The sequence below is a fragment of the Colletotrichum karsti genome (assembly GCF_011947395.1).
Source record: "Colletotrichum karsti strain CkLH20 chromosome Unknown Scaffold8, whole genome shotgun sequence".
Lineage (NCBI taxonomy): Eukaryota > Fungi > Ascomycota > Sordariomycetes > Glomerellales > Glomerellaceae > Colletotrichum > Colletotrichum karsti.
Window position 1 is genome coordinate 1 of NW_024065908.1, and position 17,453 is coordinate 17,453.

At 54.4% G+C, this 17,453-nt stretch overlaps 5 protein-coding genes across 5 annotated transcripts; 2 read left to right on the forward strand and 3 right to left on the reverse strand.

Moving 5' to 3' along the window:
- Positions 1-888: 888 nt before the first annotated feature.
- On the reverse strand, positions 889-1,969 carry CkaCkLH20_03200 (SPFH domain/Band 7 family protein; the record flags this gene model as incomplete). Its single annotated transcript, XM_038885919.1, has 3 exons — positions 889-1,209; positions 1,264-1,619; positions 1,711-1,969. 3 exons carry the CDS (start codon positions 1,967-1,969, stop codon positions 889-891), a joined length of 936 nt encoding a protein of 311 aa, XP_038748428.1.
- An 879-nt stretch (positions 1,970-2,848) lies between these two features.
- Positions 2,849-3,455, forward strand: CkaCkLH20_03201 (gcn5-related n-acetyltransferase; the record flags this gene model as incomplete). The annotated part of the gene is made up of 2 exons (XM_038885920.1): positions 2,849-3,341; positions 3,409-3,455. 2 exons carry the CDS (start codon positions 2,849-2,851, stop codon positions 3,453-3,455), a joined length of 540 nt encoding a protein of 179 aa, XP_038748429.1.
- Positions 3,456-3,579: 124 nt separating this feature from the next.
- Positions 3,580-8,718, reverse strand: CkaCkLH20_03202 (trehalase; the record flags this gene model as incomplete). Its single annotated transcript, XM_038885921.1, has 6 exons — positions 3,580-4,804; positions 4,868-5,167; positions 5,228-5,587; positions 7,421-8,236; positions 8,294-8,552; positions 8,613-8,718. 6 exons carry the CDS (start codon positions 8,716-8,718, stop codon positions 3,580-3,582), a joined length of 3,066 nt encoding a protein of 1,021 aa, XP_038748430.1.
- Positions 8,719-11,235: 2,517 nt separating this feature from the next.
- Positions 11,236-12,375, forward strand: CkaCkLH20_03203 (glycosyltransferase family 17; the record flags this gene model as incomplete). Its single annotated transcript, XM_038885922.1, has 1 exon — positions 11,236-12,375. The coding sequence occupies one exon, from the start codon at positions 11,236-11,238 to the stop codon at positions 12,373-12,375; it is 1,140 nt and encodes a 379-aa protein (XP_038748431.1).
- Positions 12,376-14,526: 2,151 nt separating this feature from the next.
- CkaCkLH20_03204 (ADP-ribosylation factor family protein) lies at positions 14,527-15,437 on the reverse strand (the record flags this gene model as incomplete). The annotated part of the gene is made up of 4 exons (XM_038885923.1): positions 14,527-14,935; positions 15,051-15,070; positions 15,154-15,226; positions 15,388-15,437. 4 exons carry the CDS (start codon positions 15,435-15,437, stop codon positions 14,527-14,529), a joined length of 552 nt encoding a protein of 183 aa, XP_038748432.1.
- Between the last annotated feature and the right edge of the window lie 2,016 nt (positions 15,438-17,453).

The following is a 17,453-nucleotide window of genomic DNA, read 5'->3' on the forward strand; positions in this document are numbered from 1 at the left end:
CCCCCCCTCCCCCCCCCCCCCCCCCCCCCCCCCCCCCCCCCCCCCCCCCCCCCCCCCCCCCCCCCCCCCCCCCCCCCCCCCCCCCCCCCCCCCCCCCCCCCCCCCCCCCCCCCCCCCCCCCCCCCAGAGCGATGTTTGCGAAGTCGGAGAGGCATGCACCCACTTGATCAACATTTTGCCGGTGAGAAAGACTGTGTTGCACTATGGAATATGCTAGGTGATTATGCGCAGGCGGAACGAAATGCAAGGGCGTCGGGTTCGTGTCGTCGTGAAGATCGTTGCGGTCGTTGGAGGTGACACCTGCACAAACGTTCGTCGAGCTCTCAGGCAGCTGGAGCGGAGACAAGGTGGGGGAGGGGCGTTGGTTCAGGCGTGTAGGCACCGGTAAGGTAGAGGGCAGCCCGGGGTGAGGGGCGCAACCGCACCTGCGCGGCCCCACGCTGGATACCTACACTTGAAGTAAGTCCAGCGGTACCTGAGGAAGGTATCTGGGATTACCTCCCGTCCGGCTTCTTACTTGAGGAACCTGTTGCGATGTGTGGCCCGCACAATGAATGGGTTCGGAATTCAACTCTTGATAGATATCAGTCTTCCATGTACATTTCCAAAAACGAAAATTGTGTATTTTACGATATGTCAGGATGCACATTGCTGTACGGCGCGCGATAGTTGGCATCATTGTAAGCCTATGGTATGGTACAGAGGCGAGCTTGGCAACGTATCGTCAGATTGAGGAAATGGTGCTTTGTTACACGTCTCTCAATACAGGTATACCATTCAAGTGAAGAGCGTATCCGAAGCTTTCAGGGGCGTTTTCATTATAATACAGATCCCGCTGTCCAGGACCATAGGAATACAGTGGGGATTTGGAGCCGGACAAGAGGGCCCTTACTTCTTCTCGCCGTTCTCGAATACGTTCAGACCCAGGCCCTCCGAGTCGAGCAACAGCCTATTCTTGCTGCCCGCCTCCTGAAGCTGCTGAGCAATGGCCCGGGCGTTCTCGATCTTCTTCAGCTCGACATAGGCCTTGTTCTTTTTGATGGCCTCTCCAATCAGTTCCGCAGAACGAGCCTCACCCTGGGCCTTGACGACCATGGCCTGCTTCTCTTGGCGAGCCTTGTCTACGACGAAGGCTGCGCGCTGAGCCTCTTGCTGGGCGACTTGCTTCGCTTCCACGGCGGCGGTGAATTCGGGAGAAAAGGCGAGGTGCTATAGGAATCATGTCAGCTATTGGATGAGCGTATGCGTTACAAGTCAACATACCGTCAGAGACACATCGTCTAGGAGGATGTTGAACCGCGCAGCTCTCCGGGAGAGGTTCTCGCGGACCAACTTCGCAACCATCTCTCTCTGGGTAATGAGCTGGCTGGCATTAAACTGAGCAACGACGCTCTTCAGAACCTCGTTGACAATCGAGGGCAAGACTCTCTCGTCGTAGTCGGTACCGAGCGTGCGGTAGATCTGGGGCAAAGCCTTGATGTCCGGTCTCGAGAGAACACGGCAGGTAATGTTGACCATCTGCAGATCCTTCGTTCCGGTGAGGGAGGCGACGTTTCTCGGCTTCGCGCGGACATCGTAGGTGATGGGGGTCTCGAACCAAGGGACAATCAAGTGTGTTCCTAAGTAGGTATGTACAGTTAGCTCAACGCGCCCCGACATGAAGAGACAAGATCGCGCCGCGGGGGGGTAACAGGCGGGGAAGCTATTCACCTTCGCTGTAAATCTCCTTGCTCACACCACTTAACCTCCGGTACTTGATCGCTCTGTGACCACCATCGACGTTGAACAGGGCATTCTGTGCGAGAATCGCAGCACCACCGAGTAGAACAAGGCCTCCCAATCCCATTCCGAGGCCACGGGGACCACCAGGCATGCCGCCGCCGCCGAAGCCTCCTCGCTTCTGCTGCTGCTGGGCTACCTGCCTCAGGCGCTCGTACGCCTCCTCCATGGGGTTCCTTCCTCCAGACATGATGGATGCAGTCTGTCGTCGGTCGATGGCAAGAGTTATGTCAAAGGCAAGTCGGTCGGTTGCCGTGGTCGGCCAAAGTGACTGCTGCAGCTTACGGAAAGCTGTTGATGGTGGAGCTGTGTCAGTCTTCAACGTCACGATCTTGCGGAGCTCGAAAATTGATGTTGGCCGGTGCTTGCGGGAACCGTAGGAGCCACTAGCGGCAACTGGCTGGCACCTGAGGCAGCTGGCTGCGAGCAAGCTGCGTCTGGCTCTAGCCGTCATTAACTCCGGGAAAGCACAGACCAGATCAGCTTTGGCTGCCCCCTGCCACCTGGCAACCGGAACTCACAGCTGGCTCGAGTGAATGGATGATAGGTATCTGCATCAATCCTGCTGTTGTCCATACTTCAATGTGGGATATCATAATTATGTGATTTCCGGAGCAATATCTGTGGGGGCGTAATTGACACCCAGCACTACCCCATATCTTGCGCCGAGTTATTGAATCTGGTCATCATTACTGCCGCTCGCCAGTTATTGTAAATGGCATCTTGAGAACAGCACAGCAGGAATCGCAGCGGGGACATCGCGAGCCCAGCGAGAAGCGTAAGATCGCAGCTCGAGAATGTCAAATAAGCGCTCCTATCCGTTGATTCCACGTCGTCTCTAATCCCTGCAACTGCTTACTGCCAGATCTCTACCGAAGGACTACCTGTTTTTAGGTCCGAGCCTCTCCGCCAGGCTAGAGAAGGCCGACAGCAGAGAGTTCTATATGGCTGACTGAACTGACATTTGCCGTCTTGCTCTACGTGATGCCCCTTCGCATCAACTTCCGCAACATCTGCATTCGATATCAACAATCAAAACCAAATCCAGAAACTACCCTGTCCAACAGTCATGCCGACAGCAGCAGACTCTGATCTCAACTGTGCTGGTACTCAACCGGTGATATTGACCAGGCGACTACTCATCCGCCTCAACACCACGGCCGACGCCGCGGCCATGGCCCGTGGCGCGAACAATCTCAAGATCGCAGCAAACATGCGCAACACGTTTCCCTCGCCTTACCTTCTCGAACACGCCGAGGGCTGGCTCGCTCTCTGCGCCAAGGACACTGGCACCAGCTTTGCTATTTGCCAAGCGGACGACGGTGCTTACATCGGCAACATTGGCCTTACTCGCAACAATGACGTGCAGTATCGCACATGGGATGTGGGCTACTGGATTGCGGAAGACCACTGGGGAAAGGGATATGCCAGTGAGGCCGTACAGGCATTTCAAAAGTTCTGTTTCCAGAGCGATTCATCTGTACTGAGATTGGAAGCCTCCGTATACAGCTCCAACGTTGCTAGCCGAAAGGTTCTTGAGAAGGCAGGCTGGACTTACGAGGGTACTAAGAGACAGGCAGTTGAGAAAAACGGAGTGGTCCTCGATTTACTGCTTTTTTCAATTCTCAGACATGAAGTGTCGTTTGATTCTTCTTGAAGCTCTGTGGTGGAACTAAAACGAGCAGGTACTTAAGGTAGTTAGTTAGCGGCTCAACCTTGCACTAAAGCCAGGTCCAGTAGGTCATTATCCAGGCACGGCGACAATCAAAAGATGAAACAAATAGATATTCCGCCTTGACTCTACACTTTCTTCTTCGCCTCGGCAGAAGCAACCGCCGCTTTCACTGCACGTCGACCAAACTTCTTGGTCCAAGCAGCATCGTGGTAGTCGAGCTCGACCGCGCGAGGAGGCAGGCTTCTCTTTCCACCGTGGACTTTTGCTGCTGAGATGTTACCGCAGTCAGGACGTGTCAAATTGTTGCCAAATACGTCCACCGTCCAGAGTAGTACGCCATTTGTCCACCCGAATCCTTCTACTACTTCGTACTCTCCTCCGCTTCCAGCAACATTCGTCGCGTTATCGCCGTACTTCTCAAACATGATGCCTACGTCTTGCGCATTGAGTCCCTGGAGCTGGGGAGTTTCCTTTGTGGAACCTCCAGTCGCATACCAAGTGCAAAACGTGGAATCCAAATACCTCTGTCCCAGACGGAGGGCTAGTTTCTGTACATCGCGATAGGATGGGTCCGATTCACCGAAAGTGGCCGGGGTGTTGCGCAGCCCTTCCATCAGAATGTGCATCAAAGGCGGCCAGACATTCGGTTGATCCCATTGCTGTCCGGTCTTCAGGTTCGTTGCTGGAACCCCGCCGCCCTTGATTTCTAGGTACTTGTCGACTCGCTCGTACGCCTGCTTTACAGCATAAGGATTGTTCTTCAGATGAGCCGGTGCAGCACCCGTCCAGAATGGATAGTACTGGGAAACCGCGAAGACGACTTGCTGGTCTTGGTCAGCAGTGTCGGTTTCCATCGCAGTAGCGTCATTGTCTCGGGGAATGTATATGTTCTGAGCTCCAGACGTGGCGTTGTAATCGAAGTAGCTGTGTAGGGTCGAGTTCCACATGAGATCGTACATGGCCTGGCTTCGATTACTGGCTAGTTGTGTCCAGGCAGCCGCTGCTGTGGTGTTGTTTGTGGAGTTGAGAAAGGCTGCAATGGCCATCTCATTCCAGTAGAGTATGGAATTGAGATCAACAGGGATCGTGCCAACGACGTTCAAAGAACGGAGGGGAAAGTAGACGTCCCTTGTTGCATCCTCTGGTCGCGAAATCCAGCGTGAAGTATAGTCCCATCCACTCTCGGCCCCGCTCGCCAGGTTCGCATACACGACGGCCTTTTGGCTGTCATTGAGTGAACCGACTTCGGGATATATGATGCCATTTGCCGCATAATAAGACTTGTTTGTCGCGGTGACGTAGTCCTCTCGGTACGACTCTGGCCTGGGTTGGGTGTTTTTCACGTTATAACTTAGATATTTGGGTCAGCTGCCACTTGCGGCCTCGATGACCTCGAGTGTTTCTGTAACTCACTGGTTGAGACGATACGTTGTGCCGTTCTTGCTGACTTCCACCGTTCTGTTGGTCGTCCAAAAGTCGTGCTCTTTGATCAAGAGTGGAATGGCCCGTTCAAGCACACTTGTGTCATTCGTGAACTCAACGTAGAGGCGGACCATTTGCGACAATAATGGGGGCTGGGACCGATTGAGGTAGTATACTCGGCCGCCGTTGGGTACGAAGCCATAGCGCTCAACGAAGTCTAGGAAGTTCTCAATGGTGTTTTTGGAGATTTCGATGAAGGCACCACCGGTGCGTAGTAGACCTTCCAAGATCCTGATTGTCACGTTAGCAAACATGGCCGGTCTTGTCCACGTCAGACCGAATCAGACGAACCAAAAAGTGTCCCAGTAGTAAGCCTCTCTGAAGCGACCTCCAGCAACGACAAAAGTACGATTGAGTGGAATGAACGAATTAGGGCAGCCAGTGCAGTTGCTCCCAACGCCCCCGTAGGTGCGTGTCAAGTCGGGCCAGATGTCGATAACCTTGAGAGAAAACTCCTTGATGACAGCATCGTTGATTTTATCGAGGAACTTTGGATCTGTACGCAATTGATCCTTTGGGACAGCTTTGAGCTCGCCGCCGGCCTGTGCGAAGTTGGCGCGGAGGAAATCATTCAGCTCGGTGTTGTTGCTGAGAGGCTTCTTGAGCTTGTCGAAAGCGGCCTGGATTTCTTCCATTGACTTGATAGCAGGCCTGAGGGGCTGTCAGCGCATAGCAGCTTAGGGCCCGGTAATACCGGCATAGCGGCAATTACAGGGACAATTCGGGTAGGGCACGCACATGTCCACAAACGTCTTGGAGTCGGTAAAGGGACGCGCCAATTCGATTTGTTTCAATATCTCTCCATGGCAATAAATGGGCGAGTCGCAAGGAGCAATGACAGAGCCATTCTCGTACAGCCCCTGGACAACCTGTGGCAAGACAGCAAGAGCTGCCAAAGCCAGGGTGAGTGGAATCATCGCGGGTCGTCAAGCTCGTGAGCAGAGCAAGTCCTCACGCAAAGGAGTGCTCTCAGAAGGACAGAGCGGAGCGCGTGGGGGATACGGCCAACTTCGGATGAAGAGGCATGGAGGGTATTTAAGGAGCTCACGCCAAAAAGCTACAATTGTACGAAGCGAACTGCGGTCTGCAGAAATCCCGAGAGACCCCAATGGGAAGGCGAGCCTAGATGGGTTCGTAACTGCCAGAGATCGTCAACGCTACGATACAGACGCCACGGGAAGGCAGACCTGGCTGGGGAAGAGGGGGACAGGCAGGGGTTCAGGCAAAAGACAAGTTTTTTCAAGGATGTCATATTAGTGACCGGACGATTTCATCGATCCAATGCCGCATAGTCTTTGGTCACCGCCAACGGGCCGGTGGGCTTGGGGCAGAGTCAATTCCGTATCGTGCGCCGAGGAGGGCATCTTTGGCGCGGCACGGCAGACGACACGTCGAACGCCACAAGACGCAACCTTCTGGATTGCATCAAGAATTTGGCACACCTTCGCAGGGTACAAGTCGTGTTGGCACATACGCCTGCGTGGCCAGCTTTCCTCAGGTAGGGCCGGGAGAATGCCGCAATAGAGCCCCGGGCCGCCATCAGGGCGCCATTGGACCGATTGTACAGAGCCTGCCCCAGGTGTTCACAGCTCAACACTAAGGTACCTGGGCTTCGGGAACGTCTGGGGCAAGCGGGAAGATGGTGACCGTTGTCGTATGTCATTCCACTGTAGCGGTTCGCTGTGACGTCAGCCAGGAGCAAAAATCCTTAGCTCGTCAGTCTTGGAAGCCGTGTGTGTTTAGCGGGGTAAAGCTCTAGGCCGCAATCCAACGTTGTCATTGGAGCGCCGAAACGGCCATGCGGGGGAGTTCGGCGCTCCCGGAAAGCTTTCCCCACACTGTTCCGGACTCCCGTCCACCCCGTACTGGACAATCCACCCTGGACTGGGGTACGGATCTTTCTACTGCCGTAGATGTCGGTGGCGGTGGAAATGTCTTTAGTGTCGACTAGACAGGCCACCTGGTTTGCATCCCATGTCCTTTTGGGGGAGTTCTGATCGTTCATCTCGAGACACAAACCCCGGAAGAGGTGCTCATGCTCAGCCTGACCTTCAAGACAAACTCACCGAAGCAGACAAGACTCCGTAGGTGTGTCACACGATAATCTGTTCGTCGTTCTCGGTCTCGCCGACAATCAGCCTGCCTCATCATGCACAAGAAACGATACCGAAGCTTATGGTGTGATGCAAGCTCAGTGTTCGTTACGTCTGATGATATGCGTCTGTACCGATCCGGAGAACGAATTCCATTGGCCATTCCAACCGAAAAGAAACGACCCCATAATCCATTCCATGTGACGTACTGGCCACCGGATCCCAGCCTCGAGTGGTTTTTTTCCCGCCCTGAGGACATGCGACGATGACTATTTCTGCCGAGGAGGGAAGTCAAACAGGAAGTTCAAATAAGCACGCTGCTTCTATCTGATTGGCTTGGCTTGTCCCGCCACATCGAGCGTTTGACCATTGTAACAAGCGTATACCTTACCGAGGGCGGTAAATACTAGATGGACCCTGAATTGTTGTCGAGCCGTTACGACCGCCCTCCAATGCACGGCGGAACACTTGCTCCAACCTGGGCAAAACTTCATCCTGGTTCTGCGCAATCTGATAGTGCACGACCAATCGGTTACCACCCAGCTTCAAACCAACTTCTTTTCCTAGGGCAACAAAAGCTTCTGTGCTGCAGCCCGCAGCGTTTAGGTCGAGCCAGCACATGTTGGTTTCTACTGGGTGGACAAGGTTGCCTCCAAGGTCAGTCCAGAGCTTTTCAATCTTCTTGGCAGCGTCGTGAGAAGTTTTCAGGAGACCCCCCTCGCCATTTGGACCCTTTCCAAATGTTTCATCGACAGCGACCCTGGCGGGAGCCGCAACGACACCAGATTGCCGGAGCCCACCTCCAATAGACTTTCGAATCCATCGAGCATGCTTGATATGTTGAGCGCTGCCCACGACGATGCTGCCGATGGGCGCGCCGAGGCCTTTCGAGAAGCACAAGCTTACGGTATCGAACAGCGAGCAGTAGGCTGAAAGACTACCCGCTCCAGAGGCAACAGCTTCCCAAAGTCGGGCCCCATCGCAGTGAAATTTCAAGTCGTTTTGTCGCGCAAAATCGGCAATCCGCTTGACCTCAGCAAGAGGCGTAATGATACCGTTGATGGTGTTCTCCAAGCTGATGACCTTGGTGGGGCAGGTATGCACATCGTCGTCCAAATCGGCATTAGCGATGATATCCTCGAGGGTTAGATAGGCTCCATTGCTCGGCACGATTGGTTTAACCATGGCACCGCAAAGAGATGCGACACTGTGGACGATGTGAGTAAAGGGGGCAGATCATGCAGGGTGACGGTGATGCACAAACCCGCCAGCCTCGTATTTGACAATGTGCGACCGGTGGTCACACAGGACACTGTATGGAGGCTGAGTGAGCAGAGTCCTCAGTGCCAGCTGGTTTCCCATGGTTCCCGATAAGACGAAAAGAGCAGCCTCTTTACCGGCGAGTGCGGCCACATGGGACTCAAGCTCCATCGTGGTCGGGTCTTCCACAAAAACGTCGTCAAGCAGACTGCAGTTCTGGATGGCAGCAAGCATTGAGGATGTGGGAGTTGTCATAGTATCGCCTTCAGCCGGTTCAGTTAGTGGGGTGGTTGCAATGTTGATTGCCCCGGGATTAGACTCACTTCTCAGGTCGAAACCTGCGGCACCGCGGTGACCGACCCATGCATTTGGCTGCTGGATGGCATCGCTAGAGCCATTTGATGCGCTGTTGATGGCAGCTGGGGCCATGTTTGAGGATGAATGAACTGACGACTGGGTGAGGTTTCTGGTAGATGTGCGATTTATGAAGACAGCGGGCAGTGGTTGCGGGGTCAATCGGATGCAACGTCTTAGAAAGGGCGTGCCCAAGGGCGCACTCTTGCCGGGCAGACCTGTGGGTATTCCGGTTAGTCGTTGGCCCGAACCGGCTCCGACTTACGGAGCAGATTGAAGGGCAGTGCGAATTGGCAAAAGGGATTCGGGCTTGGGACGGCTGGCTGAGAGAAGACCTACGCAGTACACTTATTGTTGACATGACTGTCTTTGGGGTAAAAGAAATGGGCTCCTTCTACTGCGGTTGGCCTTGTCTTCTTCGTCTCCGGCGTCGGCGAGAATACGCGGATAGCTAGGTAATGGAGGGGAGGTTGCCAATCAGTCAGATACCTGAGATAAGGTACGGGGAACTGCGGCGATGACTTCAACCGTCCCACTAGACTAGATTTCGCGGCGATGGGAAGGCTTGATGGTCATTGGTTGAATGCGTTTCGCCATGCGAGTTGCGCGGTGTGTTTGGTATGTGGAAAGCATCCGCAGTTCGAAGTTCCATTGGGGTTGGCCAGGCGGGACGGGAGGTTTCCGACATCCAACCTCGCTTATCTTATCTCGATTGACCATGTCCTGATTTTTTATTGGCAGATTGGCAGAAGTGGATCTTTGGGGAAACAATGGAAACGACGTGGACTCCGGACGTGGACGGTCCAGTGCACCCTGCTCCAGGGCTGTGTCCCGTCGGTACGGAAGGAGTGGAGAAGAAGATCTGTTTAAGCCCCTAGGTACCTTAATAAGCATCCGTAAGATATTGTCGGCCAGCCGCAGAGGAACAAGTTTGACACTTGGGACATCGCAAAGTCATCTGTATGTCGAGGGGAAGACATGTTTCGCTGTGTCAGGCAAGACTATCCTGTGACTGGCGGCCGAGGTCGAAGCTTTGTCCAATATGAGGCAAGCAGTGGTGCGTCTTGGCCCGTGAACAAACTTGGTTGGTGTTCTTGGTACCGAGTGAAACTCGACAGCGGGATCCAGGTTTCGACGCGTCACGTCAAGTCAAGCGCATTCGATTTCGTCTCCAGAGAGAAGATAGCGGAGCGAAGGTGGAATCCCGCTGCCTTTTGCTACTGCCGCTCCCTATCCTGTCTTCTCACGTTGGGCAACGACGTTACTCAGCGCCAATAGCACGAGATACGATGAGGCACGCAGGGTTCTTGGCAGCCACCCCGAGGCTCAATCTTTGCCTCTTGTTTGCTTGCGGTAGTGATGATGTCCAACTATCTGCAAATTTGAACTAGGGGTTACACACTTGGAAAGGCGAACCAAAACGCGGCGTACTCTGTGTGCCCTGCCTGCGCTTGGCGGGTTGATGTACGGATACACCACACTGCCTGATCCGTATCCGCAAGACACCTGGGCTTAAGGTGCCTTGGGACCTTGAGGCCAGTGACGGGGACAAGCATTGAAAATTGGCCCACTTAAAAGTTGCTAGAAAAGCTTCTTTTTTCTGTTAAGCCCCTGCGAAGTTTGTACTAATCGGCTTGGCGGCACAAAAGTCAGCACCACTGCAAGGGGAAGCTCTTCCAGCTATCGCAAGGTACATGACCAAACACCCGGCGACATCCCGTCCATCATGACCACCATCCAGGCTGCCGCCGGAGGAGCCTCCAGCCTTCATAGGTAGAGGCCCTCTGTCGTCCTGGCGGAGAATGTCTTACCCAATGACGCCGCACCCCCGACTCCCTCAGCTATCCATCCCCACCCTTGGATCGTCAACATACGAACGACATGCCAGTTGGCCAGCCTTCTTCCCATGGCCATTCCCGCCCGAAACGCTCCTTGATAACGAAACGCCTTACCGCAAGGCATGAGGCGTTCCAGGCATGTCTACGCCTGTCAGCGCACGCAGAATCGTGGCACGGTCTAGCCTGTCTTGCCCATGCCCACGGACAGACGAGCTTTGGCCGATATGGCTTGACCCAGGGGCTCCCTTGGTTTCTCTGAGGCGCCGTCACACACTTATTAGGGCCGTCCGTCATGGTGCCTGAACCGCTGGCATGAGCTGACGCTGGCCGCCGTCTTAGCTGGAGTGCCACAGTTGCCTCCCGCTCCTTCTAAACTTCGTTTTGCTGCGGTTGGGCACCGAACCTAATACATGTGAACCCGTGTTTGCCATGCACGGGAAAGCACACCGTTGACTCTCTATACGTTACCTTACCTTACCTTACGTAGGTAGTTTAAGTCTTGTGTGGGCCACTCTTACCTCACTTATGTAGCCAGCATTCCCACCGTTTCCCCTACGGCAACCCGAAGTTCTTCGCTTCCCAACGAGATGAAGACTATCCAGACTCTTCCTTCTACATCCTCATAACCCTACGATATCCGGGCCGTTGACGGCAGCTTGGATAACCGACATCTTTTATTAGCCTCAGTCTCGCATGCCACCCTGACGAGCTACCCTGCCGCGGCTTCTCTTTCGTTCACCCTACGGCCTGAATCATGGTGCTTCAATGGCGCACTGGTTCCTCAGTACCCCTGAAAACCATCATCTTCTTCGTCGTTTGCATCCTCCTATACGCCAGCCAGCATCCTGCTCTTGACCGGTTCGACCACCGCATATCAGGTACCGATTTGTCCTTGCAGCTGCCCAAGAACAGCGTCGATTTTGGTGGAAACCAGAGCGACAACCACGCCTTGAACACGTCGGATGCCACGCGCAAGTTTTGTCAACACCATGGCTACTCCGTCTTCACTCCACAGCCGGGCGGCGGGCAGCGCAAAGTCTACGACCTGTTCATGGTCAACACGGAGTTGGATTGGCTCGAGATACGCCTGAACACGACCTACCACCACGTCGATTACTTCATTATTGTCGAATCGCCAAAGACATTCACCGGCAAGCCGAAACCTCTTACTATCAAAGAGAACTGGGATCGATTTAAGCCTTACCACGACAAGCTCATCTACCATGAGCTCGAGTTCCCCTCCTCGTTCAATCCGACGCGGTCTTGGGACTACGAAGACCTCCAACGTAACGCCATGTTCAGCCAAGTCTTCCCCAAGCTCATCGGCGAACAGGCCCCCGTGTACGGAGACGTGATACTCGTGGCCGACGTCGACGAGATCGCTCGACCCGAGACGTTACTCGTGCTGAGAACATGCCAATTCCCTCGAAGACTCACGTTGCGTAGCCGATTCTACTACTATAGCTTCCAGTTTCTCCATAAAGGTCCCGAATGGGAGCATCCGCAAGCGACATACTTCCAGGGCTCGCGGACGATACTGCCGGCAAACCTCCGGATGGGTAACGGAGGCTTCAAGCCTATATCAGCTCTGGACAAGGCAGACCTCGGCAATGCGTGTTGGCATTGCTCCAGCTGCTTCGCAACGATGGACGAGTTTCTGACCAAGATGTCGTCCTTCTCGCATGAGTGGATGAACGGCGAGAGGTTCCGAGACAAGAACCGCATTGCGGAGGCCATCAGGAATGGCAAGGACCTGTGGGGCCGAGCCGTTGACCAGTTCGAGCGTCTGGAGAACAACACGGACGTACCGAGCATGTTGCTGGACGAACCCAAGAGATTCGGGTATATGCTGAATCGAGATGGTCCTTCGGCCGGCTTTGTTGATTACCCATGAGCCTTCATCACGGTTTAGTCCCGGGTTTGTACCGCCTTGTATATTTAGTGCGTTCCCTTATTAGGGCCAAACGCATTCGGCGCAATGGATGGTGGTTCTTGTTCTCGATCAACAGGCATATTCGCAAGGAGTTGGAAACGCAGGGCTAGATTGGGGTAATTCACATCTGTCTTATGGGTGTTGGTTGGTTTGTCTGTAAATTGGCTCAATAAAAAATGTTTCTCATTATCTCGAGTGACATTCCTCGACGAGAAGAATAACCAGACATGGTGCAAGCGCAGGTGGTTCATCAAGATCCCGCCAGCTTCACCAAAACCCGAAGAGTGGTACCTAGTCTTCTATTGGAGACTTAGGTCAGTGTGTGGAATTCTCACCACTATCTTGGGAAGCCATCCGCATCGTTCATACCGTTATTTAATGTGTTCCTGATACTTTGTACATGCTCTGCAACTACCCTCACACTGCGTGGACGGCTTCCTAACAGTAACTATCAAGGCATCACAGAGGCGGGATGGTGGGGCACGAATACCGATGCACCGCGCTGTGGGTTCATCGAGTTCCACATTCCCGCTTCCATGTCCGTTGTGTTCCACGTCCCGTCCGTCCGTGTGTGCCTACCTTACCTAGGTAGGTTGGGTGAAAGCCGCTCAGTCCACTATAATTTGTAGCGACCATCACCAGGAAACCCCTGGCAGCCATCGTAGCATTCCCCTTGGTTGTTATGGGGTTGGCTAGATTTCTGTGATTCTTGATGTGCCTAGGTTATCATTGATATCGATTGTTTAAACCTGGAAACCAAAGCAAAATAACATGTGGCAGCCGCCGTTGTTTCTCTTTTCTTTCCGCCAAGATCCAAAGCTCTCTCTCCTCTCCCACACCACCACGGGGAAGAAAAGGAAAGAAAAAAAAAGACAGCAGCGGGAAAAGACAACACAAGACCCCCTCCCCAAGAAACAGACAACGCACGCCGGCATGGCATCCCGCCGCATCCATGCCCACAGCGATGGGAAGAGTCGGTTGGTCGACCAATCAGTGCGCCCCGACAGCAACCGGTGCATTGATGCGCGATGCGCTGGCACTCCTGGTCTGTGTGTCTCCGTCCGCGCAGCCGTCAGTCCAGAAAGGAATGGCAGAAAACCAGGCGGGAAAGAATAGACAGGGCGAGAGAGAGACAGACTGACAGACTGACATAGAGAGAGGGAGAGAGAGCGAGAGAGGAGAGGACGTAGGAAAGAAAACAGAACCAAGAGAGGGAAACAAAACAACTCCCCTCCCCCCTCCCCCTTTTCCCCGTCGGTTTTCTTCTCTTCCTTTCTTTTCCATGCTGCTTGACAACCTGTCCGCTACAGAAAACAACGCGCCACCCCGCTCTCTCACTCACCCGTCTATGCGACAACTTCTTGGCTGTTGTCTGTTTACATACTCACCACCCTTCTGTTCCTTGGTATATGCAAAATGCAATTTACCTCAGTCGACGACGGTCTTTCTCATTTGTGTCATCTTACCTGGAGTGAAGTATTCACTCGCAGTCCTCACGCTCGTCTTACGCCAAAGGGTTTCACATCAAAGTCGTCTTAGACCTTTACACTGCACAGAAAGGCCTGGGAATAAACCCACGTTTCATACATCAGTGATCGAGTGATCGCGTATCAGTCATAATAGTCATTGACCTACTTTCGTAGCATCGTTATCGTCATCCTCTGGCCTGCTAGCTCTCTTCCTTCAACTCAGGCACTCGGGATAATCACCATCCTTCCGCCCTCTCGATCCAAATGTCCCGACCAAAGAAACTTTGCCAAGAACAGACGGCCGCCTGACTCCAAACATGAAGTCGGCGACCTGCCGAATCCTCCGAGAAAAAACCTCCCTTGTGTGCCACGGAGTCAATATGTAATGGGGCCGAGCGCTCATTCGCTCTACTGATGCTGTCGCAGACCGACCGACAACGCCGAATATTTCGCAGATTATGCCAAAGCTTCCATACGCCAACCTCGTCAACCCCTACGCCCGACCAGTTCTCCCAACCACGTCTCGAACCGAACCATGTCTAGAACATTCACATTGCCCCTTCTGAGGCTGCGTGAGCGAAGCCAAACGATGGCAGTCCGAGGCTTAAATGGAAGGACACCCGAAGCGCGAGAGCATGGCGGCTCATCTGTTCGCCCATTTCATCAGCCACTGTATGACAGCGTCCAAGTTCGTCTCCTCCTTGGCGCTGATTCCGTAGCAGCAGACTTCGCGATGGCCTATGGATTTGAGATCCAAAGCGTCAATCAACTCATCAACCGACAGCTTCTCTGGAAGATCTGACTTGTTTCCCAGAACTAGAAGCGGAATCTCTCTCAACGATGCCTGGCCCATCAGGGCATGGAGCTCATCGCGAGCTTGCTGCAACACATCCATGTCGGCTATATCGACGATGAAAACGATGGCGTTTACACCACGGCAGTACCTCTCCCACATCGTCCGGAACCGGGGCTGGCCGCCAATATCCCAACACTTCAGTGTAACGTGCCCCCGTTGCACCCGCTTCATGTTGAATCCGACTGTCGGGATCGAGCTACACGAGATCTTGGTTAGCCGAGAATGCTGCTAGCCGTAACTGCAACACCGAGACCGGGCACCTGTGGCTCTCGAGGCATCAACAAAACAGGGGAAGGAAAGAAACCGCTTACTCGATCGTAAACTCGCCGCCCTAGTGAGGTCAGAGTCAGCACACGGAAGAAACAGGATGGGTGGGCAGCGGGCGCGAGACGGGAATCGCCCGAGTGGACTTACTGCCAATACCCGAAGGAGTGACGTTTTGCCGGCGTTTTGAAGCCCGATCATGGTCACATCCATCTCCGTCGCCCTACCATCGCAAGTCAGCCACAGCTGCAACAACCATCACCGTCTCTGAGGGGCCGAGTGGGCGCAACGGAACGGCGGCGGGGTAAGGTAGGGTCAGAGCGCGCGGGCCGTCGGTCGCTGGGAATCACCCCGCTGCCTATCACCACAATACGGTATACTTACCAAAATGTCCTCAACAACCAGTCGTATACCTTTCGGAAAAGCCCCGCCATGGTTGTGGGTGGAGGGCGCGATGCGCTGACGCGAGTGAAAACGTAGGGTGTCCCAGGCGTGTGAAGCCGTAGTCGCAGAGGGTTGTCGGTCTCGAGTTCAGTCGCGGCTCACGGATACAGGACGATGTTGTCGCGCGAGGCTGGTGGTCGACAGAGGCGCGTGGTATGTCTCGCTTGTCAGAAGGACAGGACGGCGAGACGGTGAGCAGGAAGTCGGTTGGGTGGGGTTGTGGTTTTGACGCTTAAGTATTCGATGCGCTCAGACGCCTGTCGAAATTAGGAATAAAATGTCTCGTATGACCCGTGGTAACCGACTGAATGTCGCAAGTCAAGTCTCGCGAGCATCGACGAGGAAATGCGCAGGCCGATGACTTTGTGCGATGATGGGGGCGGAAGGATAGGTAGAGACGTAGAGCGTAAAGATAGGCTCGAAGGTTCGGTCGCTTCTCGCTGGCGGGTGATGACAAGCAAGGAACAGCAGCGGCAGCGGCAGCGGCAGCGGCAGCAGCGTAGCAGCGGTGCAGCGGTGCAGTGGGCGGGAAGTTGACCCAGACCCAGGTGACGCTTGGCCTGGCCTGGCAGTCCAAGGGCACCTTAGGTTTGTCGGCGGCGGGCGGAAGACGTACCTCAAGGTATCTAGGTAGCTAATGTGCCGAAAATCTCCACCAAAAGATAGGATGGAGGGGGATCCAAATGGGGACTGGATCAGGAAGTGCAGATGATTCTGAAGGTAGAGCAAGGTACCTCGACCCTGGCTGGGATGGCGTCTTGGAGATACAAGCACAAGCTGTAGGATGAGCCGTGCTGTGTCTTCTTCGCGAGAAGTTCAAGGACGGATGGAAATGGAAGCGATTTGAGAACAACCGCGACGACGACAGGGCCTGCAGCGGTTAGCACTGAAGACTAGGGTTTCATTCGTTTGCTTCTACCGGGTGTTGGTGGAGCTTGCAACGGTAGACGCGATTGAAAGGACTGAGAGCAGAAGGGATCGGTGCAAGGTGCGAACAAACATATATGCCAAACAAAACCGCATACCTCGTGTGTACGGATAGGCCAACCAGGAAGGTTCGGGTATGCAATTTGCACTGACGACGACAGCGGCGGCAGCAGGGATGACGGCGAACGCAGTGAGACGGGAATAGAAACGAAAGACGGCGAGACAAGCCGTAGGCGCAGATGTAGAGGCGGAGAAGGCAGAGAGGCAGGGATTGTGAACCACCAGCGACACTCTGTGTGCGATGGACTTCCTGGCGACGTTGATGCTGCTTTGCTGCTAGAAGCACGAGCCAAACTGTCGCGCAGAACCTAGAATACGCCAAGTACGGATGAATGGGATGTAGCCGACGTCCGTGTTCGCTGCGGTGCTTGTGATCCGGCCGAGTTGCGATATCGAACCAAGGCACGAGGCGGAATTCAGATGCGAAGGAGAGATCCCCAGGATGGGTCGTATAATTATGGCCCCAGTCGATCGACGCGGGAGGTCTGCAATGTCTCGGCCCGCGCTGTCCCCAGCGCAGACAAGGCTAAGGCCTTTGAGGGGGTCGTAGGACAAAGCTGTCGTCTTCTAGCCTGTTTACCTGGAGGGTAAGGTGAGGTGATGAGATTGTGGTCGGTGCCCGGCCGCGAGCTGGTTGGTATGAATGGGTTCTCCAGTGACCAGAAACAGTCAGACCGTGCAAGAAAGGAAGGGAAAAAGATGCGTCGTGGGCGGCACGAGTTCAGATGTGTCGCGCCGACAATGGCTGATGATGGTGGACCGAGGCGGGATGTGTGCAATGGATTGCGCCAAGCTCCTCACGGACGGACGGCGCTCGGCGTCTAATGACGTTTGCGACTGTGATGGGAGGCTTGTAGGCTGCGGCGGGCGGCTCGCGGACAGTGACGGTGACGGGGATCGTTGGCGGCAATCTCTGTGAGGTATTCGAGAAACGATACGGCCTGAAGAGTTTCGTTGCGTTGCGGTGACTGAGAATGTGATGTGACCAGCGTGCAGGGCAGAGTATTCATAGACGAAAT